Source organism: Podarcis raffonei, chromosome 3 (assembly GCF_027172205.1).
Source record: "Podarcis raffonei isolate rPodRaf1 chromosome 3, rPodRaf1.pri, whole genome shotgun sequence".
Lineage (NCBI taxonomy): Eukaryota > Metazoa > Chordata > Lepidosauria > Squamata > Lacertidae > Podarcis > Podarcis raffonei.
Window position 1 is genome coordinate 7,837,353 of NC_070604.1, and position 18,263 is coordinate 7,855,615.

The 18,263-nt window shown below is 42.5% G+C and overlaps 2 protein-coding genes and 1 long non-coding RNA gene across 5 annotated transcripts in view; 2 read left to right on the forward strand and 1 right to left on the reverse strand.

The window, feature by feature from the left end:
• LOC128409932 (uncharacterized) overlaps positions 1 to 11,997 on the forward strand; it is a 158,316-nt gene extending 146,319 nt beyond the window's left edge. Inside the window, exon 2 of the long non-coding RNA XR_008329346.1 lies at positions 10,182 to 11,997. This is a non-coding gene — a long non-coding RNA (uncharacterized LOC128409932). The remainder of the gene's footprint in view (positions 1 to 10,181) is intronic.
• PNO1 (partner of NOB1 homolog) lies at positions 1,061 to 9,514 on the forward strand. The gene is made up of 7 exons (XM_053380467.1): positions 1,061 to 1,346; positions 4,517 to 4,666; positions 5,804 to 5,887; positions 7,393 to 7,453; positions 7,965 to 8,082; positions 8,700 to 8,770; positions 9,232 to 9,514. The coding sequence occupies exons 1-7, from the start codon at positions 1,086 to 1,088 to the stop codon at positions 9,297 to 9,299; spliced, it is 813 nt and encodes a 270-aa protein (XP_053236442.1). The 5' UTR covers positions 1,061 to 1,085; the 3' UTR covers positions 9,300 to 9,514.
• Positions 11,864 to 18,263, reverse strand: part of PPP3R1 (protein phosphatase 3 regulatory subunit B, alpha) — a 41,859-nt gene continuing 35,459 nt past the window's right edge. For all 3 annotated transcript variants that reach the window (XM_053380468.1, XM_053380469.1, XM_053380470.1), the window contains 3 exons: positions 17,344 to 17,403; positions 15,064 to 15,248; positions 11,864 to 13,271 (listed from right to left, as the gene is read on the reverse strand). In XM_053380468.1, coding sequence (XP_053236443.1) covers positions 13,224 to 13,271; positions 15,064 to 15,248; positions 17,344 to 17,403 — 293 coding nt within the window. In that variant the 3' untranslated portion in view covers positions 11,864 to 13,223. The remainder of the gene's footprint in view (positions 13,272 to 15,063; positions 15,249 to 17,343; positions 17,404 to 18,263) is intronic.

Genomic DNA, 18,263 nt, shown 5'->3' on the forward strand with positions numbered 1-18,263 from the left:
TCTTCCAGCTTAAGTGCAAAACTTTACATTTGTTGCAATTAATTTTGTTAGTTTGAGCCCAGCTCTCTAATCTGTAAAATTCATTTTGAATCCAGATTCTGTCTTCTGCAGCATTAGCTACCTCTCCCAGTCTAGTGTCATCTTCAGATTGGATGAGTTTGTCACTGCCCCCCCCCAGATTATGACACACCATTTCTGACCATTCTTTGGGTTAAGTCAGTCAACCAGCTACAAATCCACCTAACAGTTACCTCATTCAGTATAGGTAAAGGTAAAGGGACCCCTGACCATTAGGTCCAGTCGTGGCCAACTCTGGGGTTGCGGCACTCATCTCGCTTTATTGGCCAAGAGAGCTGGCGTTTGTCCGCAGACAGTTCCGGGTCATGTGGCCAGCATGACTAAGCCGCTTCTGGCGAACCAGAGCAGCACACAGAAACGCCGTTTACCTTCCCGCCGGAGCGGTACCTATTTATCTACTTGCACTTTGAGGTGCTTTCAAACTGCTAGGTTGGCAGGAGCAGGGACCGAGCAACGGGAGCTCACCCCATTGCGGGGATTCGAACCGCCTACCTTCTGATCGGCAAGACCTAGGCTCTGTGGTTTAACCCACAGCGCCACCCGTGTCCCTTCTTTCAGTATATATGCCCCCTTTTAGATCAGCGTAGAAATTGAATGTACTGTACTGCTTGTTGTTGTTGTTAGTTAATAGCAGGCATAGGCAAACTTGGCCCTCCAGATGTTTTGAGACTACAATTCCCATCATCCCTAGCTAACAGGGCCAGTGGTCAGGGATGATGGGAGCTGTAGTCCCAAAACATCTGGGGGGCCGAGTTTGCCTATGCCTGGTTAATAGCTCAGTTGGTAGCGCAAGAGACTCTCAGGGTTTTTGAAGCCCTACTTCGGATTCCTGCATTGCAGGGGGTTAGGCCAAATGACCCTCATGGTCTCTTCGACATGCATGATTCTACTATTGTTGTCGTTAATTATTGCTACTACTATTCAATGGGGGGGGGGGAGGAGGCCGCAAGACGATAGAGCGCGCGAAAGGGGGAAACTAGAGCGGCGGAAGTGACGTCGCGGGCGCGATGACGTTTCCCAGGCCGCCGGCCCCGCCCCTTCCTTTCGGCGTGCCCCGCGGACTCGGCATGGAGGGCTCTGCCGGCGAGAGCGGGGTCGCGGAGCCGCCCGCGGCCATGGAGGCGCAGGCGGCCGGCGAAGGCTTCACGCGGGTCCGCAAGCGGAAGCGGCGCGCGTGCGAGCGCCAGGAAGGCGCCATGGAGACGGCCGAGGGCCCTCCGCCCCTCAAGCGGCCGGATTTCCCCCCTCTCCGCGGAGAGGCTCTCGGGGTGAGTCGGGGAGAGGCTCGTGCGGCCCGTCGGGCCCTCCAGGCCCTGCGAGGGCGGCTCAGGGGCCACGTCCCGCCTCGGGCTTCGTCTTTATTTCTGTGACGTATTGATCTGTGACGTATTGATCTGTGACGTATTGATCTGCTTATAGAGCTGTGCTCCTTCCAAGGTGCTTCGCGTGGTTTTCCTCCTCATGCAAATCCCCACAACCACCCTGTGAGGTAGGTCAGGCCCTACGTCACCCAATGAGTTTCATGGCTGAAGGGGAGATTCGAACCCTGCCCTCCCTAGTCCTTTTGTATATTTGTTGAGAAAACATACCTAGAGGTTTCGTCAGCTGCCCAGTAAATGACGTGGCCAGATAGCATCTCCCTAGCCCAAATAAAATGGGTTGCTCTCCCCTCCTTCTGCTCCTCTCACCTTGAATTTGTTTTGGGGTTTCCCCCAAGACTCTGGATAATTTTTGGGGAGGGACCAGGGCATACCTGGTTGGGGAGAGGAGGGGCTATGTGTTAGACAAAGCAGCCATGTTTGTTCGGTAACAATGCCTGCCCCAGTCACTTCTTCTTCTTTGGCAATCGCTTTTAGCCAAGTAAGATTGTCTTCCATTAACACGGTCCGTAAGTGACTGTGGAGGCCAATTCTGGACCCACATGTCCTTCCACAGTGGTGGTGTTTAGTCGTTTAGTCGTGTCCGACTCTTCGTGACCCCCTGGACCAGAGCACGCCAGGCACTCCTGTCTTCCACTGTCTCCCGCAGTTTGGTCAGACTTATGTTTGTAGCTTCAAGAACCCTGTCCAACCATCTCGTCCTCTGCTGTCCCCTTCTCCTTGTGCCCTCTATCTTTCCAAACATCAGGGTCTTTTCCAGGGAGTCTTCTCTTCTCATGAGGTGGCCAAAGGATTGGAGCCTCAGCTTCACGATCTGTCCTTCCAGTGAGCACTCAGGGCTGATTTCCTTAAGAATGGAGAGGTTTGATCTTCTTGCAGTTCATGGGACTCTCAAGAGTCTACTCCAGCACCATAATTCAAAAGCATCAATTCTTCGGCGATCAGCCATCTTTATGGTCCAGCTCTCACTTCCATACATCACTACTGGGAAAACCATAGCTTTAACTATACGGACCTCTGTCGGCAGGGTCATAGTTTCCCGGGCAGAAGTTGATCACAGTGAGGGTGTGCCAAATTTGCTTTCCTCTTAGCACCTTTCTCTCTGTCATCCTGAGTTTGAGTGTCTCCAAAGCCCATGACACCTTTGGTAAAGGCTGTTCTCCAATTGGAGCGCTCACAGGCCAGTGTTTCCCAATTGTTGGTGTTTATACTACATTTTTTTTTTTTAGATTTGCCTTGAGAGAGTCTTTAAACCTTTTTTGTTGACCACCAGACCCTTTCAGTTCATTTTTAAGTTAGTTGCTTTGGAAGACGACAATCAGGCATCCACACAACATGACCAGTCCAATGAAGTTGATGTTGAAGAATCATTGGTTTGACACAGGTGATCTTTGCTTCTTCCAGTACACTGGCATTGTTCACCTGTCTTCCCAAGTGATGTGTAAAATTTTTTTGGAAACACCGTTGATGGAATCTTTCAAAGAGTAGGAAACATTAGTCACTGCACTACACTTTCTGCATGATGATCATACGAGAAGATCTTGCATCATGTAATGGAAAATCTTTGGGTATTGCAAGTCCTGGGTGCAGCTATCATTTTCAAGTGAAGTACAGTTGGTTTTTCCCACCCCACCTTGTGCCAGGAGTCATACAGGTCTGGAGGGTGGCAAGAGAAGAACAGGCTCCCCATCTCTGAAATGCTCTCTCCAGGGACGTTTGCCTGGCACCTTCATTACGCATCTTTAGGCACCAGGCAAAAATGTTCCTTTTTAACTAGGCCTTTGGTTGATTTGACTGACATCCTATCCTCTTTGAAAATGTGAGGTTTTGTGGAGGGAGCGTATTAGGTTGTTGCTGCTTTTATTTTGATTATGTATTTTGTGGTTTTGTATTTTGATTTTATTCTGTGCGCTGCCCTGCAATATGCAGGTAAAGGGCAGTATATAAATTCAATAAATAAAATAAATGGCCCCCTGGGTACCTTCCAACTCTATAATTCTATGATTCTGTGTTTTGAGATGTAACGGGCACTTGTATCATAGTGAATTACTTGACACGGGGTACTGTGATTAGACCTTGATTTGGTTCAGTGCTTGAAATTCCTCAGGCTCCAGTTGCGTTTTGCGACTGGTGTGGGTCCATTTGCTACCAACAAGTGAAGATGTCTTGTCGCCAGTTTTGGCAATGGACATCTCCATCTGACTGGTGTGTTTTCTGCTTCAGACATGCCCCCACATGTCCCAGCATCAAGAGACACTGCTGCCAGCTGGCTGATCTTTGGACATCTTCTCCTTATTTTATTCTTGATTGTTTTATTTGATGTTTTAATGTGTTGTAAACCACTTTGATTTTTTTCTCTTTAAAATATAAAGCTGAATATAAATGAAATTAATAATAACAATAAACCTTATTATGGGGGGGAAATGGCGACTACACAGAATGTTGTGGCAACTGTAACCTGGTGATTAACTTATATTTCTTAGTTGCTGACACTGGTTTGGTTCTGCATTCTGATGCAAATCCTGCCTTGGCCAATGCAGGTCACTCAATGGGTTATGACCAAACCTTAAATTATTGACTAGGTTTTTGCTGTTATTCTGCCTCCCCATTTCTGAATTCATGGGTGTTGCAGGGAGACAAATTATGGTTGAAAATTGTCATTTTGGAAGGATTCAGCATTTAGTATGTGAATATTCCCCAAACCTGAATCTTGGTTAGAATCTTGTTAGGTCAGTATAAACTTGGTTACCTGAACAACAACACCTATCAGACTTAAAGTAAAAGTTTTGAGCAAAAATAAGTCAACTGGGCTTACTAGCCACGGTTTTCCTAAGGTTATTGAAAGCAAAACATTAAGATAATCATTGAATTGAATACTTAAGAGTAATTTTACTTGTCATGCAATTTAGATTCTGGTGCAAAGGGATCTTATTTATTTGTACACATAGGAATTTATATACTTCATTAAAAAAAAGCTTTCTCAGAGAAGTGTACAGTTAATATAATAAAAATTCTTAAAACCAACATTTCTTTCTTTCTTTTTTGGTCTTTTATTATAGGGTGGAAAAGGTGAAGTGAGGAAAATTTCTGTGCCACCAAACAGATACACACCTCTGAAAGAAAACTGGATGAAAATTTTTACACCTATTGTAGAACACTTACAGCTTCAAATTAGGTTTAATTTAAAAACAAGGAATGTAGAGATAAAGGTGAGCTGTAGGATGTGTTTTCCTAGAACGTATAATGGTAAGCCATCGTGACCAAAGAGTGTACAGTGGCACAATGCTCATTTGTGCCTGCCCCTCTCCTTTCTCCTGTGTCTCCTCATGCCAGGAGGAATAATTGATAGATAGGAAAGACTTGAAAACCTGACTGCTGAACTAATCCCATGTCCATTCTAATTAAACTATGAGTTAAGGGGCAAATTTAGTCACAAGCAGACAATTGGCTGTCCCAAATTCAGCATGCCCTTTGCTGCCCAGAATGTGTTGAGCAGAATTGATGGTAGCAGAGAGGGAGGTGCTAGTTAATGTATGAGGTCTTTGGCCCTGGGATGAGGAGAACTGCCTGCAATCAAGCAGCCTCTTCCCATGTCATGTCATCTGGTGCTTTGTAACCTAGTATTTGCTATTTAATGAAAGCATGTCTCTCCCCCCCCCCCTTAGCTGAAAAGGGCTCACACAGCAGTTACAGGCTAAAAAGACGTGACACAACACCAGGGTGGGAGACAGGGTCAGGCCCTAGTTCCTAGTGAAAAAGTTCAGCAGGTAGTAGTGGGCTGGATTTAAGCACTATAGTCTCAGCAGTGCCATTTGGTGGCTGGCATTGGAGCAGTTGCAGCGGATCCCAGATAAAGCCGAAACCAGACAGAATGGATTCTCCTGTTTAACTAGCTAAATTAAATAATGAGGCTATTGGGGCAGAGTCATTGAGGTTAGTGGATAAATCAGTGCTCTGGAAGTTCCATTAATCTCAGGAGAACCTCACTTCTTTCTTAGTAACACAACTTAGATCTGAGCCGTTCATCGTGGAGAGTTAACTTTCAATGCGGAATAAAACAGTTTGAAATGACCTTACAAAATCATTATGTATTGTTGCAGAGTGTTTTTGTAAGGGTAAATATAATACAGATTTAGGAATGGGTAAAAGTAAGGTGAAGTTGACCATTGGGAGTTGTCAGCATATGCTTCTGTAGGAGGAGCAGGTGTTAATGTAGCAGGTGCCTTTGTGTTAATGGAAGCATAGAGCTTGTTTTTTAAGTTGAATGATGTAGAGACTAGCAGCTTGTATACTAAATCTCCCAGCGCTCCATTGCCCAAACCTTAACAACTTATTTTCTCTTCTAGACTTGTAAAGAAACAAAAGACGTAGGTGCTTTGACAAAAGCAGTTGATTTTGTGAAAGCTTTTCTACTTGGATTTCAAGTTGAGGTGAGTTACTTGTTTTTAAACAGATTCTCTGGCATGCATAGGGTAAAGTATTTCTTTTGTCTTTTGAACAATGGAGATTTAACAATCTGTTAGCCAAATGAAGAAATTGACTTTGTATTGTTGTGCTGTCTTCCAGCCATCCCTGCACTGAGATTTGCATGCTTGACTTTCATGTATGATTTCTGTTTTAGAATTTATTAAAGCTGTTTTCTTTGGGGTGCTTTGTAGTCAAAAGGGGAATATGTTTTGCCAGAGTGGATGTTTCCAGGTTTTTAAAACAAAGGTGATGGTTTAAAAATAGGAGCAAAAGTACCAGATTAATATTGACTTTGGAAAGTTTTCCTTAATGTTTGCTAATATACCTTAATTCTCCTGTTGTGGAACTTGTATTTTTAAAAGCTACAAATGATAGCCAACTGTGGTGTCCTCCATGCACTGGGCTTTTGGTAGTGAGACATCCCTTCTTCCTCCTGCATTCTCCATGCCCACCAACCCCCCCAAAAAATCTGTTTGAGGCGAAGGAATGGGTTTCTGTGCAGTCAGTCTGAAACGGGACCCAAACTCCACATTTTTCCTTCTCCAAGGGAGCATTTCTAAAATGCATTAACTTGAGCTCTTGAGTCAATGTATAAACAGAAAACCCAGCTGTATAAACAAGTGCTCAAAGCCCTCTCCCTTATCAGTCCGTGACGGCAATGAGTGGCCTTGCCAGTTCCGAGTAGAGCAGGGATGGCACGTCTGTGTCTTATCTTACATCCTGACCACAAAGATGCACAGACCTTGTCAAGTCTGACAAGAGACCCGGGAACGGCACCAGGAGTTGGTGACCTCCTGCCCCAAGATAAGAGTATAGGAAAGGAACAACCTTTTATGGTCAAGAGTGCCGGAACAGGAACAAGTGTTTATGGTCATGGATGTCAACTTACGTGTATAAGCTGACGTGCTTGGATTCCTGGCGAAGGGGGGAGAGGGTGTCTGGAGGATATATATACTGCATGAAATTTCTCATTTCTTTGGACTTGCTGTGGGCTGACCACGCAAGTGCCTTCTGCTATCCGGAGAGCAGAATAAACTTTCTCTGAAACAACCTCAGTGTCATTTGACTTCCTTCCTCCCGTCCGGGAGCAACGCAGACCCCACCAGTCGGTAAAGTCTAAGAAGGCTACAGAGGAACCCCATAGGACAGATTGGGGGAGCAAAGGAAGAAGTCCTCATCACACCTGCTATTGTGACATTGCCTTGCCCTTTATATCCTGGGTTCTTCAACCTCCTATGAGCCATTTTCACAGGACTGTCAATCACTGGATGTCACCCACGTCAGGTGACCCATTTTAGCCATGCTACAAAGGAAAATTCAGAAGCCGCTGCCAGTCAGTTCTATTTTTGTTCTAATTTTCATACTGTCCCTAATTAGGTCTTGTGCCTGCCCTGTAAGATTACTGTTTTTTTGAGAAGTATTTTTTTGTTTCTTATACAAAGTTTCAAATTCCACAACTCTCTTCCAGGATGCACTTGCTCTCATCAGATTAGATGACCTTTTTCTGGAATCCTTTGAAGTAACAGATGGTGAGTCTTTTATTTTTAAGGTCTTGTGTTTTCAAAACCTCAGTATAGGTGCATTTTTCAGTTACTGAGGAATGTGTAAGCACTTACACTTAAGTAACAAACGCTACTGCTCGCTATTAAAATGAAAGGCTGTTTTAAATATCATTTTCCTTCACTGTTATAACAACACATAAAATGATTGCAGAGCCTGTGTGTCCTTAACTTTATTTGTCTGATCTCGCTGTTAAAGCTTGCAGCCTTAGTTTTAACAGTTAACAGTTCTAAGTGTTACTAATTTCAAATAGCTTGCTTCAATTTGATTATTCATTTTGGAATAAACATTTAAAAGTATTTCATTCTCATGTGGTTCTCAGTGATCTCCTATTCAAGAGATTAACTTGGTTCACAGCTACTGAGCATTAGTTGTTCAACATCGCATTCACCCATATCATTCATTGAGCCCAGAACAAACTTATTTCGGACCAGTTGGAAAAATTTGTACGATGAAGTAACATTGACCTTTTCTCTTTAGTCAAGCCGTTAAAAGGAGATCATCTTTCTAGAGCAATAGGAAGAATTGCTGGGAAAGGTGGAAAAACAAAATTCACTATTGAAAATGTGACCAGAACACGAATAGTTCTTGCAGACTCGTAAGTATAATCCAGTAGCCTATAACATTTTCTTGTGGTATGAATATGAATTGGTGTACTTTCCGTGCAACGTTCTATCTGGACAAGACTTTTTAAAAGTGATTGTAGGGGACCCTGAATAGGCAGTAAGACGCTATCTGGCTACGTCATTTACTAGGCAGCTGACGAAACCTCTAGGTATATTTTCTCAATTTCAAAAAGCTGTGTATGTTTTCTTGTGACAATTATTCCTCATGATACAGCACTAAGTAAAGAATGGATTAGCCCCAATTAAGATGGATTCTTCAGCCGCCGCTGCCACCCCCCTCGGTGTGCTACGGTAGATGGTGTGGTTGTTATCATGCAGTGCAGCAAAGTGGATCTGAAATGAAGTAGATGAGGACAAGACGATGCCATGGCTACTTTTAATGCTTAGGATTTGGAAAGTGCTGAGCATCTTGATAGATGACTGAAATCTCTCCTTATGGAGGCACAGTTCAGTCAGGTGCCGATTCTACCAATGTGAGATTGGTTTGGTCCTTTGGGGTCACTAAAAATATTTTTTTCAAGTATTAGTCAAATATTCCTAAATACTGTACATTCCACATGTAAAGTAAAACTTCTTATTTTCATTACAGGAAAGTTCATATTTTAGGGTCTTTCCAGAACATTAAAATGGCACGAACAGCAATCTGCAACCTCATCTTAGGTAAGCCTCTTTTAACAAATGGAAATCTGGATTTAAAGAGCCCTGCTTTGGGCTAGGACTTTTAACTGGCTTTGCTTCTATTGATGGCCGAGACATTACATTTCTGAGCAGAAATAATTACTTATGACTTTAATAATCCGGAATGGTAGTAAGAGCTAGGTATAACTATTAGTATCCATACAGAAGGAAATTAGGTTCAGAGGCAGCTTTTGTACTACTATCTACAGGGCTACGCATCTCTAAATACTTGTTTGAAAGCTGCTTCTTTTGAATATATTAGTACTCATGGTTTTATCTATTTTTAATCATTTTTCCTATTCCTTAGCAGCATGACTTTTGTGTGCATGTTCATCTTATGTCTTAGGATTGTCTAGTAAGATCAATACTGGTATCAATTATATTTTCATTTTAAGTGCTGAATTTCATTATCAGCAGTACTAATACTTTGCTTTCTTCTATAGGAAGTCCTCCATCAAAGGTTTATGGCAATATTAGAGCAGTGGCCAGCAGAGCGGCAGAAAGGTTTTAAGACGAACAATGCTGGATTTGAAGCTAAATGGATTTTCTGTACAATAACTCGTATACAGAAACAGTGGGACTGAAGAAAAAAGCCTGTGGCAACTCTTCACTCCAACATGGGTGTAGGAAAGAGTGTAACTGTGTTCTCAAGCAGACATATTGTCTGATGAGCATATGTAATAAAGATGGCAAGCAAAAGTTTTGCTATAGCCAACTTGCCTAACACCTCAGTGTTTCAACGTGAATGTCCAATTTGATAATTCTATGCAGTGATCCCACAACATTACTTGTATCCTAGCAGTGTTCGGTAGCAGATGTTGGACCAGTGAGATGTGTGTTGACATGGAAACTCACCTCCACCACGGATACCCGTCAAATTAGAAACTAGCCATAGTCTGTCTACTGTATTTGGGCTATGACCGTTTTAAACACTGCATTAGATGGCTAATTTACATCTCCTCTTAATAGGACACAATGCACCCGATAAGCTACCCTACAATAATTCTTCACACCCCAGTTTAAGTATTGTGAATACTAAAGGTAAAGGGACCCCTGACCATTAGGTCCAGTCGTGACCCGACTCTGGTGTTGCGGTGCTCATCTCGCTTTATTGGCCGAGGGAACCGGCATACAGCTTCCAGGTCATGTGGCCAGCATGACTAAGCTGCTTCTGGCGAACCAGAGCAGCGCACAGAAACGCCGTTTACCTTTCCTCCGGAGCGGTACCTATTTATCTACTTGCACTTTGACATGCTTTCGAACTGCTAGGTTGGCAGGAGCAGGGACTGAGCAACGGGAGCTCACCCTGTCGCAGGGATTCGAACCGCCGACCTTCTGATCAGCAAGTCCTAGGCTCTGTGGTTTAACCCACAGCGCCACCCGCGTCCCTAAGACTAAAGATACTGGGCTTTAAATGACAAGACAGTGAATGCATCACCTCAACCAATTTGTCGATGCAGCAGTTAAACTCACACCCCCATGAAAGCTTTATGTAAATTACTGAACACAGTTTAAGTAGTTTGAACAGGAATTGGTTACTATGCTGAGGGGTACGGTACAGATCTCACTCCTGTATTGGTGTCCCCCCTGGGATGCAAAAAGAGCTTTTCCATGGGTGCTGAACTTGGTCTTTAGGCCTGCGTACTCAAAAGCCCAGTCAAGAGTGTTGGAACTCTATAATGTAGCTCAGGAGAAATGTGTCCTGTTCTGCATTTAGGAAGTGCTTTCTAATCATGCATGAATGTCATTGCATCCAAGCCAGTATTGATGGCCGGTGTGTGTACATTAAATTGTAGTCCAAATTACACTTGAAGTTATGATTAAGGTTTTACATCCCACTGTCTTATTAGTAAGACTATTTATATATCTCCACCAGCTTGCTACAAGTTACTTTTGTTCAGGAAGTTTTGACTAACACAGTAGCATCCCAAGAAGGTACCGTATTTTTCGCTCTATAAGACGCACCAGACCACAAGACGCACCTAGTTTTTGGAGGAGGAAAACAAGAAAAAAAAATATTCTGAATCTCAGAAGCCAGAACAGCAAGAGGGATCGCTGCGCAGTGAAAGCAGCAATCCCTCTTGCTGTTCTGGCTTCTGGGATAGCTGCGCAGCCTGCATTCGCTCCATAAGACGTACACACATTTCCCCTTACTTTTTAGGAAGGAAAAAGTGAGTCTTATAGAGCAAAAAATATGGTAAGTCAGAGGCAGCTGAATATCTGACACTGATTATTTGGTGAAATACTGCTTGGGATTTATGCATAAACACATAACTGGCATATTAAACCTGAAATCAGGGGAAATGTTTTAGTTTTGCGTTTACTTGCCTGTTCTATAGAAGCTTCAACAATTCTATGGTAAAGTTCAAATATTTTATTTTTTATTCATACAGTATGAAGGTTCCTATAGTTCCAACAGTGTATGATGTAGCATGCAGAGGAAAATCTAAACATTCAACATAACGCATTTTCCACACACAAACTAAAAAAAAAAAAAAAAGGCTCATCCCCCAATAAGAAAGTAATGTTAGCACTATTTTTCTATAACGCCAGCCAGGATATGCACAAGCAATTAAGAAATAGAAAGCATTTGCTAAAATGTTTGTAACAAATACTTATGTACAAAAAATTCACAAAAGACTAGTTCCCCCTTGAAGCAGAGCACATGGCAGTTGACACTGGAACAGATACCACCACTGGCTGGGATTCTAAGCCACGGACTGATCCAGAAGAAGAAAGTTACATGTAGTGGAGATTCTCTGTTTTTAACATTTACCAAAGTTTGGCAACATTATCGTTTTAAATTATGCAAATCATGTAAACAAGAGGAACGTTTCAAATCGATCTACATGCAAAACTTCATGTCATGCAAGGACACCAAGCACCTGGATTTCTCTCTCACAGACAGAGCCCATGATGTGCAGCACTCAGTTGAAGGAACAGCTATGGCAGGCAGGCAGGCAGCTGATTTTAAGTCCATACAACCTGCCCTTTCCATTGCCAATTTTAAAACCTTTTAAATAGGAAAAACTGCTACACAGGAAAGGGTGCGCTATCCTAAAAGTCGAATGAATGTTTTTCTTCTAGCCAATAGTACCATTGCAGAAAAGGAAAGGGATGATATAAAGTTGTAGAACATGGCTCGCTACTTTTATATCACACATATAAAGTTACTATCCATTACAAGTCATGATATGGACAAATCTAGAGAAAGAAAAACCCTCTCCAAATGCTGGAGAAGAACAAGAGGTATAAATTTAGATAAAGTGAAGCTTTCCTCCTTCCCTATGGCATTGGTTAATGTTTCCCCCGTAATATCCGTAATAATCCTATATACACATATATAAAATATTACCAGTTTATTTATGCAACTTGGAACTACTACATTAAATGCATAAAAGAATCTATATGGTTGGGACATAACTTAATGGCAAGAAAGGTTTTATAGTCTCACTGTGCAATGGGAACGCTATACAATTGTCTTGTTAATCCTAAATTCTTAATTAAGCTAAGTGCTGAGAAACAAATGCAAATACTTTCAACTGTTCTATCTAGACTTAATGGATCACAGCTGATGCTTACTAAGGGTATATTATGTACAACTGCATCCATTTAGTAAGTGAAGGGATGAAATGGCCATAAGCATCTTTTAAATCCTATTTGCACACAAGGACTAGTTCTTGGCATTAACATTAAATTACATTTTCTCATCCTAATAAGTAGAACTGTACTGAGAGCTATCGAGCAAAGATGCAGTCCCTGGTAATATATCAACAGGTATATAAACAAACTTCAGTTTCCTGTCTTACAAAAATGTAATTAGGGAAATTAACAGGAAACAATGCTTTCTCTGCCAGTCAATATATAAATATTTGAAATAGTCACAGGAAAAAGGAAAGAGTTGACCTAACAACCATTTAAAACTTTACATTCTTCTACTATATATATATAAAACTGTGTGACATAAAAGTAAAGATGTATATCCATATATTGAAGTGTTAATGTTCTGCTTGGCACTTTGTACTCTATTTTTGTTTCTGAATCAAGTATATTAAATTAAAGCCCACTTAACTACTACATATAGAAAGCTACATATATATCTATATATAAATACACACATATATATAGATAGATATTTTCTTGTTATAAAAGATGAGAAAAATAAATTAAAAAGCCAACCCCCTTCCCTTTCTCCACCACACTGATATGCTCTTCCCATCTTGCTGTCCTTCAGACTTTAAAGTGCTACACTTGAGTTATTGAGAGAATAAAAGTTCAATAACACTTAGTTGGCTTCATGAGGCTCATGTTGGAAAATGTGGCTTCACAGAGAAAAATACTTCCATTTAAATACACAGAGAGCGTTGCTGGACGTCTTGAGCAGATCTTCAGAGATGGAGAAGAAAGCAAAAGTGTTGGGTGGTGTCCTAAAGAGTCACACATCTACCACCATCTTTTTGTGGATATCTAGGCCTCCTACAACCTGAAATGTTGATAGAAGAATATTATATGAGAATTCACAAGAGAGTAGAGTATCGGCTGGTAATTTAAATCAACTGATTCTGATCTGCTCTTCACAGAAATAGACTCTCACCTCAAGAAAGGTCCGTTTCCATAAATTCAGGGTTGTAGTTGTGGAACAACTTCTGTTCATGCAAAGATACCTCCCTCTTCCTCCCACATGCCTCCAGTGCGCACACCCCCAAATCTGCTCTGGGCTTTCCCCCCAACCTTTCAGGGATTATGTGGGCAGAAGGAAAGGGAGGCAAAGTTCTGTGCATGAGCAGAAATCTTTCCATCGAAGCAATGGTGCTGACCTTTAAAGCCCTAAACGGCCTCGGTCCAGTATACCTGAAGGAGCGTCTCCACCCCCATCATTCTGCCCAGATGCTGAGGTCCAGCGCCGAGGGCCTTCTGGCGGTTCCCTCATTGCGAGAAGCAAAGCTACAGGGAACCAGGCAGAGGGCCTTCTCAGTAGTGGCGCCCACCCTGCGGAACGCCCTTCCAGCAGATGTCAAAGCGATAAACAACTACCTGACATTCAGAAGACATCTTAAGGCAGCCCTGTTCAGGGAAGTTTTTAATGTGTGATATTTTACTGTATTTTGGGGAGGCCCAGCCAGATGGGCGGGGTATAAATAATAAATAATTATTATTATTATTATTATTATTATTATTATTATTATTATTATAATATTATAATGGCTTCCTTGGCTACAACCCTAAGTAATGAGTCAAAAACAGTATGCAAGACAGTTATGGCATTAAAGGTCTGGCTCGTGGGCCTTATTGGGCCCTATATGGGTGCCAATTTGGCCAACGATACCAATTAAAAAAAAAAAGACCACCTGCCAACATATTAATCCAAGTGGGTATAATTAGCACAGAATCAAGTGTGGGGCACGTAGAGATATTGTTGCCAGGATACAACTGGGAGCCTTAAAAGTGTGTTCTCAGTTGTGCATTGATAATGGAGGCTTGTGATCGGCAGTGAGAGAAAGCGTGGGGACAGCTAGGCTACAGAGTTCCCCACAGGCTGCGGACTGTGTGCATAGTGGGGCAAGAGGGGCTCCAGTGGGCTTTAAAGCCACTGCCTATCAGCTGACAGGTTGAGACTTCAAGCCCACCGGACAGGCTGTACAACTGAGTTCTCCATGGGAACATGGTACAGGAAACTGGCTTGGAGTCACAGCCTATCAAGCTGTTGAGCAGCAACTTCAAGCAGCGATTGGCTTGTATTTCCTTTTGTAGTATGATTTGCACGCTGCGGAGGAAAAATTGCTCACCTCATGTCATAATGACATCAGGCAATTGACAGGTGGGCAGTCTAAGTGGCCTGCTCACCCCTAAATTACCAAGTGGGTATAATTAGCACAGAATGAAATTACAACTTAGTTTTGCAACAGATTCTTGTAGCCAACCTAATTTTTCTCACATCTGAAGACCTAAAACATTTGAATGTGGGGAAGCTTTAATCTATGATAAATGAAGCAATCAGTAGCAGGAGGATAATTATGTCAAGTCTCCAGAATGCCCATATGATGTGAATGAAAAGAACTGCCAGAGGACAGTTGAGTCAATAAGGAGTCTTAAAATGGGAAGGGCTTAAAGCAAAATTAATACGTTATCCTGTAAAGAGTTTAAGATGAATGTTGAAGAAAACAATGGAATAAGTTAAATGGGTTATTTTCTAGGAAATAACGACATCATCTGCAAGGGCAAAGTTGAAAATGAAAAATGTGTATATGAACATATTTTACTAAAAATGAACTTACAGCACAGAATTCCTCAAAGGATATTCTTCCATCACCATCTTTATCTGCATTTATTATGGTTTTGTCTACAATTTGCTGCAACTGGGTATCTTTGAGATTGTTCCCAACCATCATCTTCAGAACCTGGAAGAGCTCCCCGTTGGAGATATAGCCATCTTTGTCCATGTCATAGATACGGAAAGCAACTGCAAGATAAGAAAAGCTCAGTAGCAAATATGACTTCTGTGGCCCATTCAATGTTTTCTTTCTCTCACACGCTGGTGATACCCTTTCTCCTTTTCTGCACTGTTTTCTATTAACACAACAGACTTATTCTGATTGTTTTATAACTTCTGAGCAGTTGAATGTTCATAAATCATTCTTTATCTTAGCAGCTAAGTCAATGAGTATTTATAGCATTTATTTATAACATTCATTCAGTTTCCTAATTGAAGCCAAGGCTCTTACTTTCACCACTTAGTGAAGTTCCAAAGACAGAAGATCAACTTTCTTTCAGGTATTTTTTAAAATTTATATTTGAAAATTTATATTTTCTTTGGAAGAGTGAAGAAGAGACTTGACAGGAACATTTTACTGCAGATCGGTGTTACACACTTCATCTAGACATCTTGTCTTTTTACAGCCATATCGGGTATCAGAGATATATGAAAAAATAGCTTCTATTAGATCAGCTGTGCCATTTCAATCCTAAACACTGTATAAAAGGTAAAGGTACCCCTGCCCGTTCAGGCCAGTCTTGCCGGACTCTAGGGTTGTGCGCTCATCTCACTCTATAGGCCGGGAGCCAGCGCTGTCCGCAGACACTTCCGAGTCACGTGGCCAGCGTGACAAGCTGCATCTGGCAAGCCAGCGCAGCACACGGAACGCCGTTTACCTTCCCGCTGGTAAGCGGTCCCTATTTATCTACTTGCACCCAGGGGTGCTTTCGAACTGCTAGGTTGGCAGGCGCTGGGACCAGACGACGGGAGCGCACCCCGCCGCGGGGATTCGAACCACCGACCTTTCGATCGGCAAGCCCTAGGCGCTGAGGCTTTTACCCACAGCGCCACCCGCGTCCCATAAACACTGTATAATGTCACCGTAATTGTCTGGCTACAAAGTGACTGGCGTACTCCCTTTCAGAGTTGGTTACATTGGTTGAAACCCTAAACCCAATTAGCTGGAAATATGTTTCACTTATATTAGTGGGTCTTAGTTCTAACTAAACATGTTGAGATGGATCTAGAGCATGGCTAGGCAACCTAAGGCCCAGATCCGGCCCAATCGCCTTCTAAATCCGGCCTGCGGGAGGTCCGGGAATCAGCGTGTTTTTACCTGAGTTGAATGTGTCCTTTTATTTAAAATGCATCTCTAGGTAATTTGTGGGGCATAGGAATTGGTTCATTTCCCAAAAAAAATATAGTCCGGCCCCCCACAAGATCTGAGGGGCAGTGGACCGGCCCCCTGCTGAAAAAGTTTGCTGACCCCTGCTGATCTAGAGTTGCCCCGTTTGCTCCCAGTCAGGGTCTGGGAAAACAATTTTTACCTGGTAAAGGTACCCCTGACCATTAAGTCCAGTCGCAGATGACTCTGGTGTTGCGACGCTCATCTCGCTTTATTGGCCGAGGGAACCGGCATACAGCTTCCAGGTCATGTGGCCAGCATGACGAAGCCGCTTCTGGCGAACCAGAGCAGCGCACGGAAACGCCGTTTACCTTCCCGCCGGAGCGGTACCTATTTATCTACTTGCACTTTGATGTGCTTTCAAAGGCCCCACACTGTTCCAGAGGATTCCCCAACCCTATGAAGCAGCTTTTCAGAGGGAAGGAGAAACTGATAAAGCCTTCTATGCTAGGACAGCTTTAAGTCTGAATTCTCTAGTGGGGTGTATATCTATATGGGTGGCTGCGGGGTGAAGAATCATTCTATGCTTTATTATTGGCAAATGACACAATATTTGCAGGCACAATATTTCATTATGTAAAAAACAAACAGGGCCAGAAAAGCTTTAGTGATGCACCTACAGATCTAAAACACCCACTAAGGTACTTTCAATTACAAAAAAAACCAACTCCTAACACAAAGCCTGTGTATTTCACCTTGAACTGTAGAAAAGATTTAGTATGTTAATTTTCCATTCTCCACATAATTAAGGATTTTCAATTGATATTCAAGTTATTTCAAAGTACTTACTGTTTTATTACAGAACAGACATCTCAATAATGATTTTCTTATCCACCCCCTCCCCAACTGCCCAATTGCAAACTTTATTTGCCAGCTAAGGAAAGATCTGATACTTACACCTCAACTTCTGTTCCTTGTCACCTTTGACACTGAACTGAGAGACTCCTTCTATAAATTCTACAGAATAAAGGGAAGAAGAACATTTATAAAATATTTTACATATTACATAACATACAATTCCCCCCTGTGGATGCATGTCTAGCATTCTCTCGAAGGAAGTCAACCCTGAATGTGGTCTGCCTAGGTTGGTCAATGTTTTTGTGTGCTACAGCGTCCTATGGGATTCACAATACTCATAAAAATCTCAGCTTTCATTTAAGATATGTAGAGTGCTTCCAGGTGGAACTGATGCTGCCACAGACTTTTTGCAGTGTCCACACAAAGTAATTTAAAATGCCAGTCCATAGTTTTTCTTGGTTTGATTTCCATTTATCCATTCTGCAGAGAATATATACACAGTCACTGCTAGTGTGATAGCTCCTTTCAGGCTGGTGGCCTATTTCACCACATGCTTGGTAATGTTTTGGTCAGTGGCCCCTTATCACCATACCCTTACTTGTGTTTGCTCCTCACATGAGCATAACCTAGCCATTCTGTTTTGATGCGCCTAACTATTTCCACCAACTACCACCTGCAGAAGGCAAATTTCAGAGCAACTGTTCTCTCATGAGCTCTACAAAGCATGTAGGGGATTACTCCTCAGAGACTAATCTCATTTCTAGTTTTCAAAACAATATAGTGGAATGTTGTGAAAGACCTCTTAATCACTCTTCTTAAAGCCTTAAAAGGGTAAAGGGACCCCTGGCAGTTAAGTCCAGTCGCGAACGACTCTGGGGTTGCGGTGTTCATCTCGCTTTACAGGCCAAGGGAGCTGGCATTTGTCCGCAGACAGTTTTTTCCGGGTCATGTGGCCAGCATGACTAAGCCGCTTCTGGCAAACCAGAGCAGCGCACGGAAATGCCGTTTACCTTCCCGCC